At 39.8% G+C, this 18,428-nt stretch overlaps 1 protein-coding gene across 1 annotated transcript in view; it reads left to right on the forward strand.

Moving 5' to 3' along the window:
* Nucleotides 1–18,428, forward strand: part of smap2 (small ArfGAP2) — a 46,020-nt gene that overhangs the window by 19,038 nt on the left and 8,554 nt on the right. The window contains exons 2-8 of the mRNA XM_039739326.1: nt 9,020–9,153; nt 10,153–10,238; nt 10,326–10,404; nt 11,768–11,854; nt 13,881–13,956; nt 14,072–14,181; nt 14,293–14,470. Of these exons, the coding sequence (XP_039595260.1) occupies nt 9,020–9,153; nt 10,153–10,238; nt 10,326–10,404; nt 11,768–11,854; nt 13,881–13,956; nt 14,072–14,181; nt 14,293–14,470 (750 nt within the window). The remainder of the gene's footprint in view (nt 1–9,019; nt 9,154–10,152; nt 10,239–10,325; nt 10,405–11,767; nt 11,855–13,880; nt 13,957–14,071; nt 14,182–14,292; nt 14,471–18,428) is intronic.

Consider the following 18,428-nt stretch of genomic DNA (forward strand, 5'->3'; position numbering starts at 1 on the left):
GGAGTGCGCACCCTTTTTGGAGTCCCTGAAGGGGGTGCTAGAGGGCATACCTTCTGGGGACTCCCTTGTTCTGCTGGGAGACTTCAGTGCTCACGTGGGCAATGACAGTGAGACCTGGAAGGGCGTGATTGGGAGGAATGGCCCCCCTGATCTGAACCCGAGTGGTGTTTTGTTATTTGATTTCTGTGCTCGTCATGGATTGTCCATAACAAACACCATGTTCAAGCATAGGGGTGTTCATATGTGCATTTGGCACCAGGACACCCTAGGCCTCAGTTCGATGATCAACTTTGTGGTCGTGTCGTCGGACTTGCGGCCGCATGTGTTGGACACTCGGGTGAAGAGAGGGGCAGAGCTATCAACTGATCACCACCTGGTGGTGAGTTGGCTTTGATGGTGGGGGAGGATGCCAGTCAGGCCTGGTAGGCCCAAACGTATTGTGAGGGTCTGCTGGGAACGTCTGGCAGAGTCCCCTGTCAGAAGTAGCTTCAACTTCCACCTCCGGCAGAACTTCGACCACGTCCCGAGGGAGGTGGGGGACATTGAGTCTGAATGGGCCATGTTCCATGCCTCTATTGTTGAAGTGGTTGGTGGACACCGGCAGTGAGGGATGCCGTCAAGCTGAAGGAATCATACAGGACCCTTTTGTCCTGTGGGACTTTGGAGGCAGCTAATAGGTACCGGCAGGCCAAGCGGAATGCGGCTTCGTGGTTGCTGAGGCCAAAACTCGGGAGTGGGAGGAGTTTGGGGAGGCCATGGAGAATGACTTTTGGATTGCTTTAAGGAGATTCTGGTCTACCATCCGGCGTCTCAGCAGGGGGAAGCCGTGCAGTGTCAACACTGTATATGGTGGGGATGGAGTGCTGCTGGCTTCGACTCGGGACGTTGTGGGTCGGTAGGGGGAGTACTTTGAAGAGCTTCTCAATCCCATTAACTTGCCTTCCAATAAGGAAGCAGAGCCTGGGGACTCGGGGGTGGGCTCCCCCATCGCTGGGACTGAGGTCACCGAGGTGGTCAAAAAACTACTTGGTGGCAGGGGCCCGGGGGTGGATAAGATACACCCGGAATTCCTCAAGGCTCTGGATGTTTTAGGACTGTCTTGGTTGAAACGCCTCTGCAACATCGCATGGACATCTGGGACGGTGCATCTGGATTGGCAGACCGGGGTGGTGGTCCCCCTCTTTAAGAAGGGGGACCGGAGGGTGTGTTCCAACTACAGAGGCGTCACACTCCTCAGCCTCCCTGGAAAAGTCTATTCCGGGATCCTGGAGAGGAGGGTCCGTTGGATAGTCGAACCTTAGATTCAGTTAGGAACCGTGTGGTTTTCGTCCTGGTCGTGGAACAGTGGACCAGCTCTACACCCTTAACAGGGTCCTGGAGGGTGCATGGAAGTTTGCCCAACCAGTCTACATGTGTTTTGTTGATTTGGAAAAGGCGTTCGACCGTGTCCCTCAGGGAATCCTGTGGGGGGTGCTCCGGGAGTATGGGTTACCGAACCCCCTGATAAGTGCTGTTTGGTCCCTGTACAGCCGGTGTCAGAGCTTGGTCCTCCTTGCCGGCAGTAAGTCGAACCTGTTTCCAGTGACTGTTGGACTCCGCCAGGGCTGCCCTTTGTCACTGATTCTGTTCCTAACTTTTATGGACAGAATTTCTAGGCGCAGCCAGGGCATTGAGGGGGTCCGGTTTGATGGACTCAGGATTGGGCCACTGCTTTTTGCAGATGATGTTGTCCTATTTGATTCATCAGGCCGTGATCTTCAGCTCTCTCTGGATCGGTTCGCAGCTGAGTGTGAAGCGGCTGGGATGGGAATCGGCACCTCCAAATCCGAGACCATGGTCATCAGCCAAAAAAGGGAGGAGTGCCCTCTCAGGGTTGGTGGTGAGATCCTGCCTCAAGTGGAGGAGTTCAAGTATCTCGGGGGTCTTGTTCACGAGTGAGGGAATAATGGAGTGTGTGAGATCGACAGGCAGATCGGAGCGGCGTCCTCAGTGATGTGGGCTCTACATCGGTCTGTCGTGGTGAAAAAAGAGCTGAGCCGTAAGGCAAAGCTCTCAATTTACCACTCGATCTACGTTTCTACCCTCACCTATGATCATGAGCTATAGGTAGTGACCGAAAGAATGAGATCGCGAATACAAGCGGCTGAAATGAGTTTCCTCCGCAGGGTGTCTGGGCTGGGCTTTCCCTCAAAGATAGGGTGTAATGCTCAGTCATCCGGGAGGGGCTCAGGGTAGAGCCGCTGCTCCTCCGCATTGAGAGGAGACAGATAAGGTTGGTCGGGCATCTGATCTGGATGCCTCCCTGGTGAGGTGTTCTGGGCACGTCCAACTGGGAGGAGGCCCCAGGGAAGACCCAGGACATGCTGGAGGGACTATGTCTCCAGGCTGGCCTGGGAACGCCTCGGGATTCCCCTGGAAGAGATTGAAGAATTGGCCGAGGAGAGGGAAGTCTGGGCATCTCTGCTCAAGCTGCTGCCCCCGTGACCTGATCTCGGATAAGCAGAACAGGATGGATGGATAAATAATCTTAAACATTTAATAATTACCCTATTAAAATTTTAAGACAGGGAGGGGTGATCTGTTCCCCTTTTGTTACTTTTTCAAAAATATTTATCAATAAGTATCATACAGAATAACCAAGTGTGTCATACATTAAGTTTAAACACAATTCACAACCCATCTAGGGAGCTGTAAAGTCATACAACTAATTTTGTAGTGTCACTCAGAAGTTTCAGAAATAAATATATATAAGTAACCAAGCCATTGTAACTTAATGTTTTCAGCTTTCCTCCAAATGTTCCTTCAGCTTTCCTGCTTCAGACCTTTATAGTACAGTATAGAGATATTTTTAACCATGGGGTCTTTCTAGTTATGATTTTTTAAAAATTTTTTTTAGAGAATTTATCAATACATGAAAGAATACTCTAAAACGTATAAAAACTTTGGGAGCATGTTTATTTCAACCTAATTAGTTTTCTTAGATAATATGAAATGAATAGCTGGCCATCAATTAATATCTACCTTAACACTTTCCAATTATGTAAAAATATTTTGGTAATAGTGATTTCTTTTTTTTTTTTACTTTTATGAGACAATTCAGGAAAATGTACACAATGCAAGGTGAAGTGTAAGAACATTTTTGACAAGGAAATCTCTGTTTTTGTTGAATTTTAAATTCAGAAATTATGTAAAATTTCAATATACCTAATAAACTTAGTCATCATCTTCAGAAAGAAATATTTCCTGTTATAGTCTATCCTATATGATGCAAGTATCTACTTGTTTATAAATACTGATAGCATTAGCAAATAACATTGGTAACAGAATCATGTCTGGTTCCCTGCTTTGAAGTAAAATGTTCAGGAAAAAAAAATGTGAGTTTATATTATTTACATAAACAGAAGGCTTCTGGTCTAGATAATGATTGTTTAAACTTTACACACAACCTGGATCCATTCCCAGGTTTATATAGTGCAGTAAATAGATGTTTTTCTTTAAAATTTTTGCTGATGGTTCTGTTGATGTAATAATGCTGTCACATAACTGCTGTAGTTTTGTACTCTGGCATTTGCTGCTTCTTTTCATATCTAGCATGCATTGTAAGAAAGTTTAATGAGGTCACGCCCTCAACCGGAAGTGGTTGCCTGTTCACGACAGATGTTTTCTTTCCGCCATATTGGTTTATCTACAGCATGTTTGTTTGTACATTCTATCAGTTACGTTTTTACGTTAAATATATAAAATAGTGGAATTCAACAGTCTCCTATCGCCAGTCATCTGACCGTGACTCCTGCACTTGGCTCTCTGTTAGCTAAACCCTGTGAATTAGCGCATTTCCAGATGTCCCTATAACCCTCAATTACATGTTAAATGCTTACTGTCCTTAGGTTCAGTGTATGGCATTCTATGAATAATCTTTGCTGTAGTGGCAGCAGGAATCTGATGTGCAATCACCCTGCAGTTTTACACCAGCATCCTTTGAAGGAATATTGGGAGGTGCCACTTGTGCATTGGTAATTATTTCACTTGCATTGCAATGGTCAGATTCTGGTGAATAACATACTTCCACTTGAGAGTCCACATTTACTCCTAGATATATGTCAGTAGACTGATAAACGTTCTTCATCCTCGTTCTGTTTAAGAAAAGCTGATATCAAACAAGCCTCCTGCAAGTCCATTTCTGCTTGTCTAAGACGTAGCTGTCTAGAAAGCCTTTGCATTAAGCTCTCTCTTTGGCAAAGCGTGTCGCGAGCTTGGTTATCAAGCTGGCTGCATAACTCGTTAGCTCGCTCGTCCTCCTGTATCTGGCGCTTAATCTCCTCCAGCTAAGCACGTTTCCTTTCCTCACTTACTATTGCTGATTGTGAGTCTCAAAGGGAAATGGAGACTTGACTTAAAGCTGTATGTACACTGGATTTATTGCTGCTGTGATACGATTTTACTGATCGGTTACTTTCATGAGAAGGAGCGCTAATGGCACTTCTTGGTTTGCTACATTCGCTATGTTTAGAACATGTGATAGAGGGCGCGTTACCTCTGGAAGGACAGTATCCCACATCATAGTCCGAAAGGGGTGCTGAAATTTTTGTCTTTTGGCAGCCTTGGCTGGGTACTGCGAGCTTACTGTGCACGCCAACTGAGCCCTTTGGCTGAAAGGCTGTCACGGTGCCCACGGACGGGTCGTCTACATTGTCTGAGCTCGGGTCAGAAGAAATGGTTTGGCTTGGCACGGGGATGTCTGCTCATGTCAAACCGAGCAACGATGCAGAGGAGAACACGAGGTTAAGCTCCTCCGTACACACTGCCTTGTCCGTTTTGCTCTCGCTTGGTCTGTTTTGCTCTCCGGCTTGAATGACCATGTAATAGAGGGTGATAGGGACATCTGGAAATGTGCTAATTCGCAGGGTTTAGCTAACGGAAAGCCGAGTGCAGGAGTCGTGGTCAGATGACTGGTGATAGGAGACTGTTGAATTCTAGTATTTTATAATTATTTTACGTAAAAACATAACTGAAACAATGAACAAAAAAACATGCTGTAGATAAACCAATATGGCGGATAGAAAAAGTCTGTCGTAAACAGGCAACCACTTCTGGTTTTGGGCATGACCTCATTAAACCTTCTTACATGCATGATTATAACTATGCCCGTCTGCTTTATTTATTTATATATATATATATATATATATATATATATATACACACACACATACAGTTTGGGTAGCCAGACCCCCCCGAGGTTGCATGATAATTTACTCTGTCTACATAAGAGAAGACCACAACAATATGCCATTTTTTTACTAGAGAAATGTAGACAAGGGGATGTTTATCAGACCAAATTTCTCACTGTAGCATTATTGAGTTGTATGAAATAAAATAAAATATAAAAAATGTGAGATGCAAATACAAATGCAACCAATCATGAAAAAGTTTTGCTACTTGTTCTTGTCCCTGGTTCTCTCTTAGAGAGTTGGAACCTCTAAAGAACTCTCTACTGACCTAAAAACTAAGATAATTCATTGTTATGAATTAGGAGAACGGTATAAGAAATTATCATAAAGGTTTGGACTGTCTGTCTCTACAGTCAGAAATGTAGTTAGGAAATGGAAGGGCACAGGAACAGTCCTTGTGAAGGAATGATGTGGTAGGTCAAGAAAAATATCTGAAAGCCACAGCTGAAGGCTGGTTAGAATGGTTACAGACAAACCACAAACCACCTCCAGAAAGCTACAGGAACATCTGGCTGCTGATTTGTCATTGTACATTACTACGCAGTCCAGCGTACTGTGTACCGGGAACAGTTCGTGGAAGGGTGATGTGCACAAAGCCTTTTCTGAGTACTCCCTACAAGCAGAGTCGCACGAGTTATGCAAAAGCGTATCTGGATAAGCCAGAAACATTTTAAGCAAAAAATACTGTGGACATATCAGACTAGGGTAGAATTATTTGGTCACAACCAGAGGCACTATGTGTGGCAAAAAAATACACACAGCATTCCAGGAGAAGCATTTGCTGCCTACTGTAAAATTTGGTGGAGGGTCCATCATGTTATAGGGCTGTATAGGTAGCACAGGTCCTGGAAACCTTGTTAAAGTTGAGTGCCGCATGAATTCATCCTTGCAACAGCAGATTCTTGACAAGAATGTTTAAGAGTCAGTCACAAAGTTGAAATTATGCCAGTGTTGGATGGAATTACTCCGAAAATTGCCACTGAGTAATTCAGACAGTGATACTAATCTCCTTTTGTTTGTTCTACACATTTCAGAAACCGCAAATTCTAAAATTCTTATAAGTGAGAAAATATTAATATGAACACACAGGTTGCTGGGCTTTCAGAACTGACATGGCAGCACTGATTTTTCTGTGTTGTGATAACATTCAGTATTTTACAGGGCTGTGAAGTCGGAGTCGGAGGCAATTTTGGGTACCCGGAGTCGGCAAAAAGTTAACCAACTCCGACTCCTACTAAATTTAAATGGGAATTAAAAAAGTAAGATGAAATGTCCCAATTCACAAACAGTCATAATGAACTACTTCTCTGCTGTAAGAATAAAGCCCAATGCTTGTAGTGCATAATGTTACCATAAAACGAACATGTCAAGTAACCATGAAGCATGCTTTTCATTGACTGTATGCGTCACTATATGGGATGTAATGCACAGGTAAGGTGCGGCACCGCTTTCCATTGTGTCTTGTTCCACTGTTACAGGGAACTGTGAACCTAGCCTAAAGCCCCCCCATACATTTACAGATGCACTGCCGATTTTTCGGCCGTTCAACGAGTCATCACGCGTCAAGCGCCTGAAAATCATCTGGTGTGTTCTCAGCTCCGTCGGCTCCACTTCGCTATGCGCTAGTGAAGGGGGCCGAAGGAGCCGAGAACACAGATCTCCCTACCTGTCTCCAGCAGAGGCTCGTTCTGCTGATCAGCTGGCCAGTGAGTGACACAATGCACTAAACTTCCGGCTGGCTGACATATACAGCATAGTATATACATACACAGGAGTTGGAGTCGGAAGATTTAGAAACGTCGGAGCATTTATCTACCGACTCCACGGCCCTGGTATTATCTGCTTGCTTATGACTGTGTTGGGTTGGTGGGCCTTACTTGTGAGATGGAGGTGCTTTTTTTATCTGTTGAAGCCAGAGTAAATGACTTGACACTTTTTTTCTTGGACCATTCATATACTCTCTGACTTCTGTTAACTCTAACAGAAGCTTTGTTGTGTTGTTTTTTTCCTACCATTATATAAACTGCAAGAATAATGTCCTCCATCAGAATACCATTTTATGGAAGGTTAAAAAAAAAACATTTTTATTCATAGGACATCTGTCCGATGCTCAAAGTGCATAAATTAAGAGTTAATATAATATAGACTCTGGGCTCCTTGTTGTACAGCACAAGATGGGAATGTCCATAACACTTTGCACCCAATGCAAAATAGAAATGGTAAATCATTTTGGAATGATGCTTGATTTTACACACTCGGAAGTATAATAGTACCATTCGTTTGTCATGTGACAATTCATTTTTCCATTTGATATTGTTGAGAACTAAAGTGCATTAGCAGCTTTGGACCCAAGGCATGAACCATTCCTCACGAGAATGCCAAACAATCACAGACCATGCTTATGCATAGGCTCTGTCAACTCATAACATTTCACTATAAATTCTGTGATTAGGCAGCTCATCTTTGGGATGTTAGGGGAAATAAGAGTACCAAATTGGACATTGGCAAAATGTGTATTATCTACGTAGACAGTGTCTGGGCTTGAATTTGAACCCAGGACCCAAGACCTGCAAATCAGTGCTTGTGGATATACAGTATACTATTATATAGTAAATAGTATATACTATTTTGTGATTAGCACTCTTTATTGCAGGCACAGAGTGTTATGTACAATTCTTAGTTAAAATACAAATATAGATTATACTAGTTACTAAATATAGAACTGGCAGACATAAATAGAGATTTTTTAAAATGCACAAAGAATAAGGTAGAATTGATAAAACATAAATGGAAACCTGCAATATCTGTCCATTTATTAATAGATGAACTATGGCAGCATTACTGCTTTGCAGTAAGGAGATTGTGTGTTTGCTTCCCGGGACCTCTATGTAGAGAGCGTGTGGAATAGTGAGAAAAGCGTTGTATAAATTTAAGGAATTTATGATTAAAGTCACAGTCCTGGAGACCTCAGCTAGCTGGCTGCCTGCCCACGTCTGGGTTTTCAATAGTGGAGTTTCTGCTGGTCATTCAGTCCAAGAGAATCTTTCCATCGGATGGTTCCAATGATACATTATCTGAGATGCCTTTTCCATCTACAGGAGAACAGTCTGGAGGTACAATAGTGGCACCAAGTGTGACATCCATATACCAATAAGAGAAACTGAATAAAGGAGGGACAATACTTATATTTCTGTTCAAATGACTAACAAACAGAAATGCAGTATGCACAACTAATCAACATTCAGGAATGCATTGACCGTTGCATAGAGAACAATGCCACTAAACTAGCCGACTGATATGAAAATGTCATTTATTTTTAAAAGCAGAAAATTTATTTGAAAACACATCTGAGTGAATAGAGTATAACAACTACATTGAGCTTAATCTTAACATGAGATTTCAATGTGGGTGCTGTTCCATTTAAAACATATAAACTTAATGTTATCTTAAGATGTGATAATTGTAAAGTGTGTTTTTTATGGCTTTGAAGTTTCAGCACTTTAATTGTTGTCATCTTTTGGTATTATGGGTGTTGGTCTTGTGTACTTGTTTTGAAATATGATTATGGTGCCATTGCTGTGGAGATTTTAAAGTTTAAATTCTGAGATTCCCACTGTTTTTAACAGAACAAAAACCTCTGAAATAAGCAGATACAACTTGTGCAAGTTGTTTTGCCTATACATTTCTACATATAATTGTAAACGTGACTTTTTTTTTTCTCTCTCATACTTTCATAAGGTGTTGAAGTGAGTGTAAATAAAAGCAAGTCTTTCCTCTTCTTTTATCATTAGGTCCAAGGTGGGCATCATGGAATATTGGAGTTTTTCTCTGTATTCGGTGTGCGGGTATCCACAGAAATCTTGGAGTCCATATTTCAAGAGTTAAGTCTGTCAATTTGGATCAGTGGACAGAAGAGCAAATACAGGTGTGCGGATTTAAAAGTAATTAAAAATAATAATAATAATAAAAAACAATTGTATAAATAAATGAGCATTCTTTCAAAAACAAATTCAAAACAAAGCTATTGTCATTCTACCCATTATATATATATATATATATATATATATATATATATATATATATATATATATATATATATATATATATATATATATATATATATATATATATATATATATATATATATATATATATATATATATATGTATATATATATATATATGTATATGTATATATATATATTTATATATATATATATGTAGTGCATAATAAAAAATATTTTTTTTTTATTTTTAAGATGTGTATTAAGAAGAACTCAACGTTTCCTTACTATTATTTTTTCATTACTAAGAGTTAGGCTTAAGCTTGCAGAAAGTCTGTATGCAATAATGGCTGCTTTACATCTGCTGTAAATAACTGCCTGCATCCTATATCATACTAATTACCTGCATTGTTTTTCTTTTATTAGCCTTTTTAAAATATTTTAGTAGAAAATCTAGCCTGGGTGACGTGCAGCTTTCTCTCCTTCAAGTTGGTAGGACATCTAGTCAAGTCTAGTACTTGACAAAAGTAAACCCAGTATTATTAGCTGTTTAAATGTCTTGAGTTTTCCTTCTAGACATCTGATGATTTAATTCCATTGTTCACAATTAAAACAAATTTCTAGTGGTATTTTTTTCCTTAACAGGTTTAATTTAAAGCATTGTTCATAAAAGTAAGTGTTTATCTATGAAAAGCAGAATAATGGCAGACCAGAAATGTTTGAAAAAAGGTTTTTTGTTTGTTTTTTTTTTTTGCTCCCTTATTTAAAGGGAACTTTAAAGAGGAAGTGAATCTTAATAGGTTTGCATTAACTGGTTCTTCACAAAATTCCAACACTGATATTTTTTCTGTACCAGAAGTTATTGGTGGTGATCTTTCAAATAAGTTCATTTTCAGCGTGTTTTTTTTTCTTTGTTTTTAGTGTATTCAGGAAATGGGAAATGCTAAAGCAAACCGATTGTATGAGGGGAACCTGCCAGACGGCTTCAGGAGACCACAAACAGATCAGTATCCTTTCCAGGCCCTCAATGCCTTTTTTTGGACTTTTGTGTAATTATTGTTATGAGTGATTTGACCTTAACTTTATGCACACAGAGCTATTGAAAGTTTCATCAGAGATAAGTATGAGAAGAAAAAATACTTTGATAGAAGTATTGATATCAATGCATTCAGAGTAAGTTTTCAGTTAGTTTTTTTGAATCAGTCATTTTAAAGATTGTGTAAGTAAAATGGTCAGGTTTATATGTATGTATGTGTATGTATGTATACACATATATATATATATATATATATATATATATATATATATATATATATATAACGTCCTCCAAATACGAACCTGATTGAAAGAAATAATGATTGGTGACAGTAACACTCATAACAGTGACAAAACAATTACTTTCACAATAATGTTACGTTATTTTTAAATTGTTTCCTTTTCTTTTTCATAACTTCTTTAACACACGACTTCTCCGCTGCGAAGCGCGGGTATTTTGCTAGTTCAAACTAAAACTTAAATGTAAATTATATTAAAATACACTAAACTAAAATCGAATGCAAAAGAAGTTGTTAAAGTATCTTAAGTAAATGGAAATATATATGTATACCAAGTAAATATATCTAAGCCAAAATCCAATATGAATGCTAACTCACATGTAGCTAAGTATAGTATGATATACTGAAATAATGATTTCTCAGCCGTGATATTAAATTTTGAGATAGATTGGACACATTTATTATTGGCAGGTAGTTCACTTTAGGGTTTCTTGAGCAAAGTGTTTTGCAATTATATAACGAAATGTGGTGGGGTTGAGCCATCTATAACTTAAAATGATCTCTTTAGCATAATAAATTGACTGTAAACTTAAGTGAAAAAGTTCTACTGGGGATCCTTGCTGCCATGCTATGGATTAACATAATGGCATTGATGATTTTAAAGAGCCTGTCGGTAAAGCTTACAAGTAATCAATTTTGATTAGTACAGAGAAACAAGCTTGTTTCTGTTATGTTTATTTTGAACATTGTCTACATATAGTTTTTTGATATTATATAGTTTCTAACTTTATAAAGGATAGTTTTTTTGATATTATATAGTTTCTAACTTTATAAAGGTTACTTTTATGAAACAAAGGTTCAAATTAATATGTCAAAATGATATTTTGTAATAAATGTCATGGTGGTTATCCCTGCTACCTCAAATATCCAAGTGACTGGACCTGTCTCTCTGGTGTCTATATGTTCTGCTCATGTCTGTATTGATTTTCTTTGTACACTTCTGACATTGGGCTTTGAAAGTGGTGGGTGAATGTATAGCTTAATATAGCAATAGACTTTTAATGATGCATTAGCTTTGATTTGTTTTAATTATCAACCACCAAACCGATGTGCTGGACAGTATGAGAATTTTACCTTCTTTCTAATATTAAATATTAGTTGTGTGTAACAAATTGTTTCCTCTTGAATTGTTTTTCTTACATTATTATTACTTCTTAATAAATGCCAACTGAAAAATTTATTTAAGTCTTGTTTTTCTACAGAAAGAAAGAGGTTGCTTATGGAAGAAGGAGAATGAACCCAGCAAAGAGAAAAAACAGGAGCCGGTGATTTTTGAAAAGGTTAAGCTGGTGGGTTGACATTCAGTCCTACTTTTTTACATTTATAGTGACACTGAATACAAACAGTTTTATCTTCTTCAAAATTTTCTTCTTTCTTTTTCTGTTAATTTAAAGAAATGTACAAGTGCAATCACTTCACAGTGTGGGGTACATGTTCAAAGTCTTGGTTATAAAGAGCAATCTATTCATCCATTATCCAACCCGCTATACCCTAACACAGGGTCACGGGGGTCAGCTGGAGCCAATCCCAGCCAGCGCAGGGCAGGAACAAACCCCGGGCAGTGCACCAGCCCACCGCCGGGCTAAAGAGCAATTAATGATTGCTTTATTTTTTTCATATTGTTTTCATGTTTAGGGAGATATAGGATACTAGCCAACCTGCAGCGTACCATACGCCACATAATCAGGCCGGTTTTTTAATGATTTTTAAGCACAGGGAGAAAATGAACATTTGAAAAATCGGTAATGTAATAAATCAGCAAGAAAAACAACATTGTAACAATGCACGGAATGAACCAACACACAATCGTCCGTGCGGCGCTCAGGCACGAAGGGTGGAACGGGAGGAGAGGAAAAGGACGTCCACTCTGCTCCTTCTGTCATGCTAGTCTGCTGATTTCTAGTCCAGTATGCACTGCCTGCTCATGTGCCCACCTCCAACTCGTCACTCGAGTCGTTGTCGTCTTTGCACTGTCCAGATGCACCTGTGACTAACGTAGACTTTTTATTGCTCTGTGCGGTTTTGGCTGCCTTTCTATATAGAATCCACCAAGACACCCGACCACGGTAGCAACGAGGTGAGAGGGGGGTGTGTACAAAGTGCAGGATCATCTAAGAAGACGCATGTTTGTCACGGATGTGAATTGCTGTATGTAGCGTGTAAAACAGTTTGCTATGGTGCACGCAGTCGTGCGTCGTAACCGAAAACTCAGTTTTTAAAGACTACTTACTTCATTGTGTATACGACTGTAGGTAAATGAAAAGATGTAACTCTGGAGAGGGCAACATGCAATACAGCGTTTTACACGCTGCATACAGCGATTCACATCCACGACAAATCTGAATCTTCTTAGATGGTGCTGTCGCGTCCACCCACGCTCTCAAAGCACACACACTGCCTGGTCATGTGCCCACTCGCAAGAGCAACTACCAGAGACCCGCCCACCAACTGTAAGACCATGGGGAAACCCCTCGCAAACTGCTATACACGCTGCATACAGCGATTCACATCCGCGACATGATTTTTCTTAGATGGTCCTATCGCGTCCACCCTCGAAGCATACACACTGCCTGGTCATGTGCCTGGTCGCAGGAGCAACTGACAGAGACCCGGCCACCAAGTCTAAGACCATGGGAAACCCCTCGGAAACTGTTTTACACGGCGCATACAGCGATTTACATCCGTGACAAACATGCCTCTTCTTAGATAGTCCTGCCGCGTCCACCCTCGTTCTTGAAGCATACACACCGCCTGGTCATGTGGTGCCTCTGTGTGAACCGGTCAGGCACAGAGAAGGTCATCTGCTGAGAGAGCGTTTGTTGCAGGGCCTGCATTGGTGAAGCAGGTGAGACGGTAATGAAACAGAGGCACAGGGCTTATTGGTTTTTTAAAGACTGCTTCCTTCATTGTGTTTTAACCTAAGTTTTAAAGGATTGTTTTAAGGATCCCATGGGATACCCCTCGCAAACTGTTTTACACACTGCATATAGCGAGAAACATGTCTCTATGAACAGTCAACATGGCTCAGAGGTGCATGTGGACTCTACGACAGACGAACATAAATGATGCCGTTTTTCCTGTGTCGTCGCGTCCGAGTTGGTGGGCGTGGGTCTGCGAGTTGTCGTCGTATCCAATGGTTTTAGAGTTGGTGGGCATGGCTCCTTCCTGCGTGCGCCATGGGCGTCTTACTTGTCGGCGGCTTAGTGAATCCACACCCCTTCCGGCGTGCTTTCCATGGGTGTCTTGCCTTAGTGAATTATATATTTGACCAATCACATTTGTACATATGTTCCTAATATATATTTTCCTTTGCAGAAAAGAGATGAGTCCCAGCAATTCAAAACCAGCCCACCAAAATCTTCTCAGCCTGTGATTGATCTTTTGGGTCTTGGTAACTTACCTTTAAAGCTTTTTTTTAGTAAAATAAGAGATGGGACAAAGAACACTATACATTTAGTGATCTCATGTTTACTTTAATAAAAAAACTTTTTTGATTAAAATTGTAGATGCTCCAGCTTCAGAAAAGAAGGTAACAAGTGGGAGTATTAGCAGTGAACTTGACAATAACTTGGACTTCTTTACAACAATGACAGTGCAGAATACAGACACCAGTCAAGTAAGAAAATAGTTGCAGCTTATATAATATTATTTACATAAAGCATCATTATTTAATCCATTTTAGCAGTCATACAAATAAAGTATTGTTCAATTTGTCTTGTGTTTACAGCCAATTGGAAGCACCTTGCCAACAAGCAGTACTACCAGTTCTGTAGCAGAAAACTTGAACCTGTTTGCTGATCCTGGAATAAAATCTGAAGATTCAAGCAAGAAACAGCTTTCAAAGGACTCAATTTTGTCACTTTATGGCTCTCAGGCAACACACATTCCAGCAATTCCTGCTCAAGGTCAGCCATTTCCCTTACTTACTAATGGGAGGGGGGAATAAAACGCAGCACTTTCTAGAATGAGAAAACTGTAGTTATCACTTGGTTACTTTCACAATAAGGTGTCTTTTTGTTTTAGACTCTTTCTAAGCAGGAATATAGGTGGTAATAATGAGCCATAACAATCTGCAAACACATGAAATCTTTTTTTAGGGTTACTATTAACCAACAAGATCCCTTTAAAAAGGCTGTTAAATAAAAGTTAGGTCTTATTTTGGGGAAAAAAAACAGACATAGCTTGTTTTCCATATGTTCCTTAATACCTTAAATGTCAGTAGGAGGATAGGAGAGGGCCAATGGCATGCTGCAAGAATTCGTGTCATGTGCAAATTTTGCTGTACACTATGGATTAAATTACTGTTAGCTGAAGTCAAGATTTAGAATTTTTCAGCATACAGGCTGCCAAGTGACCATACTCAAGCCAGATCAGCACAAAAGACTGGTCCATATGAAAGATTATTTTAGATCTGCCACACATAATGCTGCAACAAGTGCTGGCAGAAAAAATGCTCACATCAATGATAGGAGAGTTAGGGACACCTTTTGTTTTGCTGGACCACCTGTCACCGGACATCTGCTCACACAGCAGAGACCTTGCATCTCTTGGCTGGCCTGGGAAAGCCTTCAAAATCCCCCAGAGGAGTTGAAGGTGGCATGAAAAGGTGATGCCTGGACATCTTGTTGATACTGCTGCCCCAGTGACCCAGTCAGAAAACATGTAGGTGGATGGATAGTTATAGATGGTTATGTAGAAAAAATGACTGTGAACATTATTGGGATTGGTTAAAAAAAAGTTACTCCGCTCAAGGAGAGTAAAGTAAAGTAAATTTTTCCATTTCAAAAAGGTGCTCCTTAGGTTAACGTTAACCTCTGAATTGGTCCAGTGTGTGTGAAGATTTGCATATCTATGAGAGTGCACTGTCATAGATTTGTGGCCTATCTAGGTTTTAGAATATTAGAACTGTCTAGACGAAAACAGGCCATTCAGCCCAACAAAGTTCACCAATACAATCCATTTAATTCTTCTGAAAAAACAAAGTATAGTTTTATAAGTCCCTGAAGTTCTTCTGTCTACCACACTACTTGGTAGGTTATTCCAAGTGTCTATGGTTCTCTGTGTAAAGAAAAGCTTCCTAATGTTTGTGCGAAATTTACCCTGAACAAGTTCACACATATGTCCTTTTGTTCTTCCTGAACTCATTTTAAAATCTCTATATATAATCTTCATTTGGATCTTGATCTTTGTTTGTCCGCGAATTAATTAGAAGAAGAAGCACTAGATGGCAGTAGAGAGACAACTAAAACATAGGCATTGCATTAAGAATCTCCTCCAGGCTTATACTACTGAAGACTGTAGTACTCCAGTCACACCTCAAAACATAGACATTCAAACTAAACAAATTGTTGTGCTTTAACACTAGAATTACCAGAGCCTACGAAAAAACTCGTAGGTCCGTCCCACCTTAAATCGCTTCTTAAAACCTTTCTCACCTCTCCGCCAGTGTCTTTTGTTAATCTAAACATGCTGATAAAAGAAAAGCTGCAAGTAGCCGGCTATTCCAGCCCCCCAATGACTTAGAACGTGCACAAACGTCTCCCAGCTCATGCCTTTATTGATTATCTGGGAGTGAAGTGGAGTTTTAGAGTGGAAAAAATAGATCATTATTTGGAATACACGCATTGCACGTGTGTTCCGTTTCTACAGTAATCCGTGTAAACACGTTTTTAAAACAGAAACATTTTTCATATTGTAGTAGTAAATGACAAAATGGAAGCATAAACTATATAATGTATGAAGCCTGAAGTCCAAATATCAAACACTTTCACAAAAGGTACAAATATAACAGAACAAGTATGCTTTTATTCAAAATTATAACTGCAGAAAAAAGCCGCCTTAGCATGCCACATTGACACATACATACTACAGCTGCTACGGTAGCGTAATGGTATCAGCCGCTGACTAGTAATCAAAAGGTCATGAGTTCGATCCCACATGATTCAGTTTTGAGAAGTAAACTGCTCTTATTCTTACTATTTTAGAATAAAAACCTACATTTGATTTCAGTGTGTAACAGCCGGTGTAATTTATGATACTTGTAAAGGTTGTTTTTTTTTTTTATTTACTTTTCATTCTCTTAGTTGTGTTCAGGATCCTTCCCTAACCCCAATCTGAGAATGCTGTTTTCACATAAAGATGCGCTATAGCTCTGCAGCGTACTTCTGACTGCATTCTTGTACCAATGCTTGCGAACTGAAGTGCCTGCGTGCACTTTTCGTGGCATTACACGTCTATTTTTTTGAGCATGCCTGTGTCGCTCAAACACAGGAACATATGTAGATGTACAAGTATAACAAAACAAGTGCACTTTTATTCTAGACTATAAGTGAAGAAAAAATAAAGCAAGTTACAGTAGGCGGTTGATACGACAGCTTGTGTGGTGCAATGCTAAGAACTGCTGATTTCCGATCCATGCTATATAAAATCATCACATTCAAATATTAACAATTCCCACACACCCTTCCTACATTCACGACATGTGTACTTGTTGCAGTGTACACAGCTCTCAGTGCTATGGTTCCTATTACACTGAATGAGCACCTGACATTGTACTTTCTTCCCTATATAAATAACATTCGAGTATAGCGCGTCTCCAAATAAATCACATTTGAGCTATAGCGAGTCTCCAAATAAATCACATTTGAGTTATAGAGCGTCTTTATGTGAAAACAGCAGTATCAGATGGGGAGGGGGGTGGGGGGGATCGTGAACGCGACTGAGAGAATGGAACTGAATTAAAAAAAAAAAAGCTGGAAGAACCCAAACTCTCCTCTTTTAAGTTAGTGGGAAACTGATGTGTTATATTATTTGAAATTGGAAAAAATCAAATACTCAGAGGATCCGTACAGACTTTTTTCAAAACATGGCAGGATTTAATCAGTTTATAAAGCACAGAGAATTTATTAATTTAGGTATGTTTACAAGCCTTAACTTTTACGCCGTTTGGCTTGCTCTCTCTCTCGGGGTGGGGATCGATCTGTTCTTAACTCAATTCTTCATATTGTAAAAACTTGATTGCTTTGTATGGATTGTAATAAAATTAATACAAAATAAAAAAAATTAAAAAAAAAAAAAGCTAACCTTTACAATTATCATGCATTTACACTGGCTCTTACAGACTGACTGAAATCAAATGTATGTTTTTATTCTAAAATAGTTCAGTACATGCAATATTATTTGAAAACGAACAGCGTCAGATCGGGTTTGAATACACGCTGACACTGTTACAGAAGAAGTCCGCTTATTCAGTGCAGCAGTTTCAACGTACAGTACATGCAATATTATTTGAAAACGAAAAGCATCAGATCAGGTCCATATTCAAACCCGATCTGACGCTGTTCATTTTCAAATAATATTGCATTAGTGCGATGATGTTTTTACATATATTGTCTCTTTCATTCATCTTGCGGTTTGTAATCGGTGACCGCGTGTTTTTTCCCCGATCTGTATGGTGGTGTTTCTTTTGTACTCCAGGACATGCAGAGAACAGAATAGTACAGAGCAGTAAGTTCAGCGCTATATGCAATCAGACATACAGACAGGCAGAGAAGGCGCTAGATATATAAATAAACAGGGAAGGCACTGTATAATAGATATATAAAAAACAGCTAAGGGGATAGATATATAGATAGGTAGGAAGGAAAGGCACTATATGATAGGCAGACAGGGAAGCTCCTATATAATAATAAAATTACTGTTATTACTAGATAGATAGACAGGGAGTTCAGGCAGGCAGAACGGCGAAGGTTAAAAATAAACAAATTTTCTCTCCAGCGGGGAATTGAACTCGGATCTCTTGAAGTACAGCAAGTCTGCTGCGCTCCAAGTCACGAAATCTTACCAGTACGCCACGGAAGCTGT

This window comes from Polypterus senegalus, chromosome 17 (assembly GCF_016835505.1).
Source record: "Polypterus senegalus isolate Bchr_013 chromosome 17, ASM1683550v1, whole genome shotgun sequence".
Lineage (NCBI taxonomy): Eukaryota > Metazoa > Chordata > Cladistia > Polypteriformes > Polypteridae > Polypterus > Polypterus senegalus.